The sequence below is a fragment of the Eleutherodactylus coqui genome, chromosome 2, assembly GCF_035609145.1.
Source record: "Eleutherodactylus coqui strain aEleCoq1 chromosome 2, aEleCoq1.hap1, whole genome shotgun sequence".
NCBI lineage: Eukaryota > Metazoa > Chordata > Amphibia > Anura > Eleutherodactylidae > Eleutherodactylus > Eleutherodactylus coqui.
Window position 1 is genome coordinate 236,006,018 of NC_089838.1, and position 12,218 is coordinate 236,018,235.

Sequence of the window (12,218 nt, forward strand, 5' to 3'; positions counted from 1 at the left end):
AGATGGCTGACTGCAGACAAGATGGACAATAAAAATCTTAACATTTCCCCCATTTTAAAACAGATCATCTGAAGATTCACGGCTATAGTGCTGTAAAGATTGCATGAATGACCTACTTCAAGCTACTTGAAGTAGTCGGTTCACATGATCCAAGGTGCGGGCTGCATGCTTTCAAGGCTCCCATGGGAGTGTATAGAAAGCCCGTAGCAAAGATAGGACATGTCTTATCTTTGCGCGCACCTCGGAGCCGAAATGCGAGTTTGCACTCGCATGTCCTATCTTTTGTTAGGTGCGCTGATTCAGCGCGCCTAACATTCTCTCATGTGAACGCTTCTATAAGAACCTATTGGTTCCTTTAAGAAGCGCGTTCTGTGCACTGCTAACAGCACGAAAACAGCGCTTATCTGAACGAGCCCTTAAAGAGCTCTATGTTATTATATTGAAAGAGAAAGTCAATATGTTATATCCTCATTCACTCCGTTAGCTAATAAGAGAGGAATCTTAATGACCCGAATATCTGACACTGAAAGATCTTCTCATAGATATGTAAAGCATTACATGCTGATTAGTTTGGACTAGAATTTTGTAAATGCCATTCTAGTTTACTTTCACATCTGCACTTTGCTTTCTGCTCTTCTGTTCCATCACAGGAACAGAAAAACAGAAAGCCAGATTCGTCCTATGACAAAAATGGATGGCACCAGATGGAAGCCATTGTCTATAAAGGGGTCTGTCTGGCTTCTGGCATTCCTTACAGCATTTTTACAGAAGAAATAGTGCAACATGATGTGCTATTTCATATAAGATTTTTGGATGGATTTGTGCCAGAGGCCCAGGACAGAGAACAGCCCTGAAGCAGATGTGAACAGAGTCCAAAATGAAGTCCAATATCTAACATTCCCATAAGTCGTAAGGACCTAAAGGAAATTAAATATTTCTTCTATAGCATTTTTTTGTTCATGGTATACTTTGGCAGAGTCATACTTTTGTTTTCTTAAAAAAGATGTTTTTAAGTGGCACAAGGATGGAAAAGTATTTGTTTATATGTAGAATAATACTTTTTTGTTTTACTAAATATGGACTTAACACCTTAGTTTTTGTGATTATGTATTCGGAGTAACGAAACTTTCAGTAATGATAAATTATTTCACTACTAAAATGGTTGAGCTCCCTAGGTGTTATATATCTTATATTACCTTCCAATATATCTGAGACCAAATGATTAGAAATACATTAACTTTCCATTTTGCTCTATTGTCTGGAAAGCAGGATGTCTGTGAATACCTTTTATCATCTTACAACAGCGTGCAGCAAATAGAGGTCTAAATCTGCCAGATAACAAAACATATAGCATAGCCGCTTTGTTGAGAAAGCGGGTATATGGATATATGATACAGCCATATTCACAGAACCTTCCCAGGATCAAGCATTTATGCCACAGATCTTACTTCCAAATTTTCTGCACTTACTGTAGTATATAAAGACATACCAGGATATTGTAGGCACAATCTACTGTTCATTACGGTATGGAGAGCATGGAAAAGGATGGGCCAGATAAAATACTTGAGCCCAAATCATGCATTATATCTAAGCCTCCTTAAAATCCACATGGTGAAATCAAAAGTTGGGGAAAGGGAGGTTTAAGAACCATAGGGGCAGATGATAGATCTGAAACCAAGAAAGATTCTATCACTATCAACACTTCAGGAGAGATTCCCAGACATACAAACAACTTTCTTTCCATATCTTCAGGCCCATAGGTATGTTTCTAGGCTTATTTTATGCTTTTCAGAGGCAGAAGGGGATCCAATTATTAGGGAAACATTATCCAATGAATTTTACTAAAAACCAGATGGTTTTGTCTAAGTGGTCAAGGGACATTCGAGAAATGTCGGTATCCAATTTACTGAAAGTTTAGATCGTAGCTATAAATACCTACTATCTAGTCTGTGGTGGCAGCAACTATTTTTGCTCAAAAAGGAAACAATGATTAGACTATGAAATAATTGTTCAGCAATGTTGCTTTCATTGTCATCTAGAATGGGCAGAATTGTTTCATTGTTTATGGCAATGTTCAAAGATACAACAATTTTGGTGGACAAACATATGACCAACATGATCATGGTATTGCTACATTAAAGTCTGATCTATCAAACTAACACATTATTTATCCTGCACTGTGAATGTCATCAGAAAAAAAAACTGTTTTGGTCACCTCGTGTCCAAGAAATTTTTTTTATAAAAAACAATCAAAAAGTTCTATGTACTCCAATAGAAACTACAGGATGTCCTTCAAAAAATGAGCCCTCACACAACTATATTGATGGAAAAATAAAAAATATTTTCCCCCAAAACATTTTATTTTTAGAGATGAGCGAGCGTACTCGTCCGAGCTTGATGCTCGTTCGATCATTAGGGTACTCGAGATGCTCGTTACTCGAGACGAGCGCCACGCGGTGTTCGAGTCACTTCCATTTTCTTCCCAGAAAAGTTTGCGCTGTTTTCTGGCCAATAGAAACACAGGGAAGGCATTACAACTTCCTCCTGTGAAGTTGCAGCCCTATCCCACCCCCCTGCAGTGAGTGGCTGGGGAGATCAGGTGACACCCGAGTATTTAAATCTGCCCCGCCCGCGGCTCGCCACAGATGCACGCTGAGAGACATTAGGGAAAGTGCCGTCCTGCTGTAGCTGCTATAGGGAGAGTGTTAGGCTGTTATCTTCGTCTTCAAGAACCTCAACGGTCCTTCTTAGGGCCACATCTGACCGTGTGCAGTACTGTTGAGGCTGCTTTTAGCAGTTTTGCAAATTTTATTTTTTTTTGTATATCGGGCGTGCAGACCATAGCGTCCTCAGTCTGCAGTCATTTTACTGAGTATAGGGGCAGTACTGGTGAGGCAGGGACAGTGGTACAGGAAAAGAGATATACTGGCTATATAGGCAGTGGGCTTTTAAAAAAAAATTGGAAAAAAAAATCTTTGACTGTGTTCAGTTTACTGCGTGTCTGCTGGGGGTAGTAGTCGCTCATTAATACCCAGCTAGGTGTTACTGCAGCCTTGCGCATAATTTTTTCTGGCTGCACTGTGCTTTCAATAACCACAGTCATCCTCCAACAGGGAAATCCATATATAGGCTATATAGGCAGTGGGCTTTTTCCCAAAAATTGGGAAAAAATACTGTATTTGGGCTGCCTGTGACCATCTTCAGTTTACTGCGTGTCTGCTGGGGGTAGTAGTTGCTCATTAATACCCAGCCTTGCGCATAATTTTTTCTGGCTGCACTGTGCTTTCAATAACCACAGTCATCCTCCAACAGGGAAATCCATATACAGGCTATATAGGCAGTGGGCTTTTTCCCAAAAATTGGGAAAAAATACTGTATTTGGGCTGCCTGTGACAGTCTTCAGTTTACTGCATGTCTGCTGGGGGTAGTAGTCGCTCATTAATACCCAGCCTTGCGCATAATTTTTTCTGGCTGCACTGTGCCTGCCAACCCTCTGCAGTGTGTGCCTGCGGTTCCTCCTCATCACAGAGGCAATTATAAATTGACATGAGGGTGGTGTGGCTATGAAGTGAGCGTATGGCATGGGGGCAGGTGAAGGGAGCGCAGTGACACTTTTGTGTGTGCAGCAGACGCTGGGTCATGTGGGGCGGTTGGGCAGCATGTTACCCAGGAGAAGTGGCAGCGGAGTGTCATGTAGGCAGTGATTGTGCTTTGTTGGAGGTAGTGTGGTGCTTAGCTAAGGTATGCATTGCTAATGAGGGTTTTTCAGAAGTAAAAATTGTTGGGGGGGGGGGGCACTCTTGCCGCTATTGTGGCTTAATAGTGGGACCTGGGAACTTGAGATGCAGCCCAACATGTAGCCCCTCGCCTGCCCTATCCGTTTCTGTGTCGTTCCCATCACTTTCTTGAATTGCCCCGATTTTCACAAATGAAAACCTTAGTGAGCATCGGCGATATACAAAAATGCTCGGGTCGCCCATTGACTTCAATGGGGTTCGTTACTCGAAACGAACCCTCGAGCATCACGGAAAGTTCGACTCGAGTAACGAGCACCCGAGCAATGAGCATCGCTCATCTCTATTTATTTTTCAAACGCAGTACACAAATAAAAATATTCAGTATTGTCATAATCATACTGACACATAGAATAAAGTTATGTCATTTTTGCCACAGAGTGTATGCCATAAAAACAAGAACCCTCCCAGGGGCTGATGGCGCTGGATCGGGGATCTGGGTAAGTATAAAAAATACCTTGTGACAGGTTCCCTTTAAATGCTGGACAATGCAGTCAACATCCATGTCACTACTAGACTTCATTCCCTATCATGTGAAATATTCAGAGTAAATGCCCTGTCAACACTTGTGCATTCTGCTCTACAAAATGTGCATTGGGATGAGTAGATGAAAAAGAAGAGAAAGGTTCACTTGGTGTTTATTCAACATGCCAATAGTCACAAAGTAGCCAGACTGAGACCTGGTTATCTCTGGTATTATTCCATTTCCCTTATTTGCATATGACCCAGAGGAGCATGAATGGCCTTTGACTCTCCTCATTTACCATCTAGGTTCTCTCCCTAAGGAGAAAAGATAGCGTTTCTAACCCCCATCCCAGGCCTCTTACTAGCAAAGCCAGACTCCTACTGGACACTGATGAAGGGCAAACACCCTGAAACAGCTGTCTGTACATGGAGTCTGGCTTTGCTTTTAATTCCAAGTCATTATTACAAGGCTGGTATAGTCTAACTTTAGCTTGAAGGAATGCTGCCTTCCAATAGGTGACACTGTGGAGGTATTATTCCATCTCCCTTACAACATCACTTGCAGATCTGTAGCATTTACATGAACGTTTTGTATTTTACATGTCTTGTTTTTGCTATTTCAGGCACAGAATGAAAGTAAAGACACCTTACTACATCTCATCCAGGATAGGAAGAAGGTACTGAGCTACACAATATTGTTTAAGAGTTATGTAAAGCCATTTATAAACTGTCTCACATTTTTAAAGAATCACTCCAGGCAAAAAACAAATGCTTAAATTCTGGCTGCCATAATGGAACTCCACGGGTCCCTATAGATTCATTCACCTAGATTATACCATACGGATATCCCTTACTGTCCTCTACTAGGCCACAGCTGAAATCTGCTTGGTGCGGTAATAACAGAGCCGTGCTGTAATAGGCCAGTTGGGATCCGTGTACAAAATATACCCAGGCAGGATCATAAGTTACAATGATGTATCGGAGACTACTTGGGCAGCGGTGCTGTTAAGATGTATAAACAGCTTATTTATATGTTAGCAGGTTCCATGACAGATCTTATAACTGCATATGGTAAATTTTTTCCATCCTGGGAGGGCTCAGTTGTGTGTCCCTTCTCACGGACATATATGTAAGTAGAGATGAAGATCCATTTCATGGTGGCTCAGTGGCTAGCACTATGTTGCCTTACAGTTCTGTGGTCCTAGGTTTCATTAGCATCACACTCCAAAAACATACAAGTAGGCGATTCTAGAATATGAGCCCCAATGGGGACAGGGCCCAATTTCAAGTGAGGACAATCTGTGTTAAGGCTGGCTGCACACGAATGGATCGGAATCCGCGGGTCAAACGGCTTCTATTGACTTCAATGGAAGCTGTCCGTGCAGAATCCACACTAACATAGAACATGCTGCAATTTCTCCTCCGCTCACGGAAATCACAATTCGATTGTGCAGGAAGAAGCGCTTTTCAATACCATGTTCTGAACAGTATTTGCTGCGGATCCGTGGTGCGGACACCAATCATGAGTTCTGCAATGCAAAGCCGTTCGTGTGCAGCCGGGCTAAGGCCTGTTTCACAAGGGCTACAGCGATGATATCACAGCTTTGTACACGCAATTCTGTAGCGAAAGTGATGCTTTTTCTTTTGAAAAATCGCGCATCACATCGCTGCTACCTGGGAATTTATCATGAGAAGGTTAATAGGAGTTTCTAATGTTAAAAATGTATCGCATGGCCCAAAAATTGCAAGTTTTTGCTATGCGATGCGATAAACAAGGAGGCTCCATAGGAAAACATGGGAGAGGAAAAAATTGCACATTGCAGATAGTGCATGCCGTGATTTTTTTTAGCAACATAGCATCAGTGAAAACATCGCTAATGTGAAGGAACCTAATGAAAGGCATAGGTCTCACAAACATGCATTTTGTAGCACTGTTGCATCGCTGAAAAATCGCACTATTTTGTAGCCTGTGTGAAAGTAGCTTTAGTGCTGCAGACTATCCATGTGCTAAATAAATAAACATCACGTTTTCCTGTGCTTCTGTCAGAGATATACAAACATTAGGCGTATTCCCCAACATATACCCCTGATGGAAGCCTCTGATGTATGCCACATCAGTCACATGTCATTCATGGTAGAATCACTGCTGAAGCCTGCGATTGGCTGAACAGTCATGTGCACAATGAATGGCACTGGACTAAGGCAGCAACTTCCTAGTTCTTGAGTGGCAGGGACAGGAGGCGCGGTGACGGACGCAGGGGACATCCGACCAATGAGTATTCTCTAGTTTTTTTAATTTGTACCTCCAAATTAGGGTAACCACTAGCTGGCTATTGACTCTCCTAGTAAAAATAGACTAAATTTACAATTGACAGTGTCTGTAATGTGGGCACCTTGGTAGCTATGGGAATTCCTGCAGCTGCCTGAATATTGTATTAGCTGCAATTCATGCTAGATAAGATGCAATCGGCTGCAATGTAATGTAATGTATATTTCTTAAATTAAAAATAATTGCCCCCCTTAAGTTGCTCTATATCGATCGCTATACTTGCCTGGTTGTCAGACCTGTTCAAGTAGATCAAAGCAATAGTCTTCTAATTAAAATGTGCATATAAGTCAAGTTGACAGACAATAGTTTTGATTACAGTGTAGCTCAACTTTGGAAATTAGCAAACTTTTTACCAGCTATTAGCAAAAAGCTATATAACAAATGCATAGAAAGTCTGTGACAAAATGAGTTAAAGAACTAGGCCAAGTAAAGCATGTACAGATGTTATAATATATCATTGTACATCATTGTACATTTGCCTATTGTTTATTGTTGCTGTTTCTTCATTTGTTTTGTTAGTTGATCTTTTTGACAGTAATCATTGACTTTATAGGGCAAACTATCAGCAGAATACAAGATCACGCTAATGGACGTAGGACTAGTGATTGAATACCTTATGGGTGGAACATTTCGATGCAGCTATACCAAGAAACGCTTCAAAGCTATGTACAAACTTTTAAACCAGGTATTTAAGTGATTGTTTTGTCATGAGATGGGACTCTAGCTATAGTCTAAAAGGGTTGTCTAAGTTATTATTTTCTTAATTTGTCTGGCAAAACCTAAGAAAACAGCTTATAATCCCCTATCCCAACTCCCTGTATGTTCCTTGCTGGTAGCTTTGGATCCCCGTGACGCTGTTTACATGGCTGCAGCAGCCTGTTTATGGGCCATAATGGGCTGCTGCAGCCAATCACAGACCTCAGCGCTCTAATACTGAGCTCTGTGGTTGGCTGCACAGTAGTCTGTGATGTCATGTACACAGGCTGACTGCAACTTGTAAACACAGGTCAGGCATGCAGGACCGAGTGGCATATGGAAATATGCAGCTATAGGTTTCTATATGTTTCCTACTGACTGTCAAGTTAAAGAAAAAAACTATATGCTGAGCATACTTTTTTGTGGAAGTATAAAAGTGTGCCAATTTTTTAAATCCCACAAAAAAACATATACAAACATTAGAAAGGTCAAAATTCTACAAAAGTTTATGGCTCTAAACCAGAGCTACAGCCCCTTTACGCTCATAGTCAGTGAGGCTCTCAAAAGTCAGATGACTACGTAAGCATTGGGATCATCAGAAAGGGTTTCTCACATGCATAGTACAGCAATGAAGCAGGGCACAATACACCTCACTGCACCCTCATTATGTGCTGGTGCAGAACAATATAACAGCACATTAACTAGCAACTGGAGGATGTCAAGCAAGCCAGTAAGGGTAGGGCTGGAGTCCAGACTACCTGACTCTTCCTGATATTTTCACCATCCATATGACTCTTCAATGGTAATTTGCATAATGTGCACACTGTTTTTGAAACTGTTATTTTTGATTCAACTGCATCAGATTTAGCATGCAGGGGTTATTTAGAATCATTCTCAGTTCATGCAATAAGGCATGGTGGAGGTTTAGGACCTGATAGGTTCCCTTTAAATTCTGCAGAATAAACACTGGTAGAGACTAGAGATGAGCGAGCATACTCGTCCGAGCTTGATGCTCGTTCGAGTATTAGGGTGCTCGAGATGCTCATTACTCGAGACAAGCACCACGCGGTACTCGTCTCGATTAAACGAACACTGACCATTGAATTCAATGGAGCCGGCAATACAGCCGGCTCCATTGAAAGCAATGGGCTGCCGGCAAGCGCGGGATGAATTGTTGGGAAGGGCTTAAATATATAAGCCCTTCCCTGCAATACATCCAGAAATGTGTAAAAAAAAAAAATATATATACTCACCTTGTCCCTGCAGAACGATGTTAGCCCATTGAATTCAATGGAGTCGGCAATACAGCCGGCTCCATTGAAAGCAATGGTCTGCCGGCGATCGCGGGATGAATTGTCGGGAAGGGCTTAAATATATAAGCCCTTCCCTGCAATTCATCCAGAAATGTGTAAAAAAAAAATATATATATTTATACTCACCTGGTCCCGGCAGACGGAGTTCAGCGCGGCCGGCGGCAGTCCTCCTGAACTGCTCTGAACAGCTGTGAGTAGTATTCAGCAGCCGGGGATTTAAAATCCCCGCCTGCTGAATGAGCTGCCTCTAATTGGTCACAGCCTGACCAATCAGAGGCAGATCTCACTCACACACCCATTCATGAATGGGTGAGTGACTGCTGCCTCTCATTGGCTCAGCGCAGGGACCAATCTGATTGGTCCCGCTGAGCCAATGAGAGGCAGCAGTCACTCACCCATTCATAAATTCATGAATGGGTGTGTGAGATTTTATTTTTATTTTTACACATTTCTGGATGAATTGCAGGGAAGGGCTTATATATTTAAGCCCTTCCCGACAATTCATCCCGCGATCGCCGGCAGCCCATTGCTTTCAATGGAGCCGGCTGTATTGCTGGCTCCATTGAATTCAATGGGCTAACAGTGCGGGGGGGGGGGGGGGGTCTCACTCTTGCCACTATTGTGGCTTAATAGTGGGACCTGGGAACTTGAGATGCAGCCCAACATGTAGCCCCTCGCCTGCCCTATCCGTTTCTGTGTCGTTCCCATCACTTTCTTGAATTTCCCAGGTTTTCACAAATGAAAACCTTAGCGAGCATTGGCGATATACAAAAATGCTCGAGTCGCCCATTGACTTCAATGGGGTTCGTTACTCGAAACGAACTCTCGAGCATCACTGAAAGTTCGACTCGAGTAACGAGCACTCGAGCATTTTGGTGCTCGCTCATCTCTAGTAGGGACCTTTCATACAAGTGGAATTCCGTTACAAAACCTGCAGCTTTGCCTGACGCTTTTGATGCAGAGTTGACAGGAGAATTATGCCATTTTCAATTCTGCTTCAAAATCTGCACGGAGGCTGCAAATATTGGTGCTGAATTTACGGCATCTTCCCATGTGTAATGTGGGCCAATTCTGCCCATGGAAAAGCCCCTGTAATCCTTTATGTTAAAAGAGTGGCTATTGAGCCTCCTCAATAAATTGAATAAAAAATATGAAACCAGAAAGTTAAACAATGAGTATGTTTCAGCATGTATTTTAGAAAACAATGTGATTTCTTTTAATAATCTTCTTGAAAAACTGCTGGGCCTTTTTATCTCAAGGTAAAAATAGATATTTGTCTTAAAAGAGTATAACTTTTTTGTCTATTTAAATTAATGTTTTAGAACAACTCAGTCAGTGCCTCCAACATCAATGAAACCTTCGACAGTTCACAGAGACGAGAAAAAACAAGGCACAATCATTTTCTTCAAACAGCTCAACCCTTCAAACCAAAGGTACCCAAAAGCATTGCAGAACAATGAAAGTAGAAAGCATTTTATATTAGCGGGAGAGGGCTCAGGAGTAAAGAAGAATGCCGATGACCCAGCCTAGCAGGTGGACTAATAGTGGATGAGAGCAGTACAATTGTCACTGGCGTAACTATAGGGGATGCGGTTGCACCCGGGCCCAGGATCCTTAGGGGGCCCATAAGGCCTCACTTCTCCATATAGGGAGCCCAGTACTATGAATAAAGCATTATAGTTGGAGGTCCTGTTACAGGTCTTGCATTGGGGCCCAGGAGCTTCAAGTTACACTTCTGCGTTAAGGGGTTAAGAGAAACTGGGGGGCCCCACGATAAATTTTTGCACCCGGCCCATGAGCCTTTAGCTATGCCCCTGGTCACAAGTAATGGTATAATATAACAATTCGACACAATGGATTAGTCCTTACCCATACAAAAAGAATCTAGGCAAAAATGCATAGAACTTCAGCATTTCAATATTCTTATCCTTTTATTTAGCCATGAAGTTTGCATCAACAACTGCTGACGTAAAGTGTAATACCGCTGAATAATTGTGGAGAATATTGAAATGCTGGTGTCCCTAGGAGATATGTACTACACATAGCTGATACCCCTGTTTACCTGTTGACAGGATAGCATATGTGAAAATGAAAATCTACAAAAGCCATGTACACCTGGAACCCCTGCAAGTGAAGATGATAACGGAAGGCCTTTCCATTATCCGTTTAATGATCTTCTGCTCTGGGCAGTGCTGATGAAGAGACAGAAGATGGCACTTTTCTTCTGGCAATGTGGAGAAGAATCCATGGCTAAGGCTTTGGTGGCAAAATGTCTCTACCAAGCAATGTCCAGTGAGGCTCGACAGTGGAATATCTTTGATGACACAGCAGACAAGCTAACCGCCTATTCTAAGTATATATTGCAAATATATTGTAATCGTTTAATAAGTGTTTGTCTGTTGTAAAATAGTCCGTAAATAAATGTGAACATACACACTGATCAGCCATAACACTGACTGGTATATAGTAGATAGAAAGTGAATAGTCAGTCCAGCACTAAAAGAGGGCAAAAGTAGACCCCTTCAGAAGTTTTGTTGAATCCAAGCCTCATCAGGTCAGAGCTGTTTTGTTACCACCAGAGGGACCTATTCAATATTAGACAGGTGGTGTTAGTGTTATGTTTAATTGGTGCATATATACAATGCAGAGATGTTTTTATACTTTTCTCTTTATCTCCCATTTAGAGAATTTGGAGCCCTAGCAGTAGAGCTCCTAGATAAAACCTACAAACAAAATGAAATAATGACAATGAAGCTGCTAACGTATCAGTTGAGCAACTGGAGTAATTTAACTTGCCTTAAACTTGCTGTTTCTGGAAAACTTCGAATATTTGTTTCTCATGCATGTACTCAGAAACTGCTGACAGATATTTGGAATGGGAGACTGAACCTAGGAAAACATGCTTGGTTTAAGGTAACTATCATTGTTTATTTCGGGTTTTACATAATACAAAAACATTAATTTATGAGTAACAAGGACATATAAAAACAAAAATATTTAACAGACGGTTACAGTTTGTCATCATATCCATTTATTATGCTGCAGTATGGTAATTCTATATGGCACTATACTATTGGGATATTCTTGCCTATAAGTGTAGTGGCCCAGAATGTATAGTGGGCCATAAATGTCATACATGTCATGTCTTTTGTAGATGCGCTGTGCACAGTTGTCTAGTCATCTTGTTATGTGTATAGCACAGTTGCAGCAAATGAGAGGTTAATGTTTGCAAATGTATCAATTTATGCCTTGTCATGTGGTATGCGAGAGATGATAAGTATGAGTGTCTGAGAGCTGGAAGGGGTCTTCTATTCTTCTGGGTTACTGAGTTAGAGTGCCAGCCACATGGGGGTACCTTCAACCCTCATGTGGTGAAGAATGGAAGAAAAAGAGAGGTTTCCTGAGTACCCCAATGCCAGGAGCCAACAGTGAGTTAGGACAATAGAGAGATTGAGAGAGAGCAAGAAGAGACAACCAAAACCACCATGCAGAGGTATTGTTCCGTAAGAGTGTCTGTTGAATGACCCTACGACAAACCTTCTCTGGAGAGTTCCCCTTCCAGGAGCGGTTCCGTGCAGATAACTGCAACTGCAGGACTGGTTTCTTCCTGGGCTTCCTCCC

At 41.9% G+C, this 12,218-nt stretch overlaps 1 protein-coding gene across 1 annotated transcript in view; it reads left to right on the forward strand.

Annotated features, from left to right (window-relative positions):
- Positions 1-12,218, forward strand: part of LOC136612356 (transient receptor potential cation channel subfamily M member 7-like) — an 88,578-nt gene that overhangs the window by 31,377 nt on the left and 44,983 nt on the right. Inside the window, exons 13-17 of the mRNA XM_066592644.1 lie at positions 4,883-4,936; positions 7,142-7,273; positions 9,920-10,030; positions 10,670-10,950; positions 11,282-11,510. Coding sequence (XP_066448741.1) covers positions 4,883-4,936; positions 7,142-7,273; positions 9,920-10,030; positions 10,670-10,950; positions 11,282-11,510 — 807 coding nt within the window. The remainder of the gene's footprint in view (positions 1-4,882; positions 4,937-7,141; positions 7,274-9,919; positions 10,031-10,669; positions 10,951-11,281; positions 11,511-12,218) is intronic.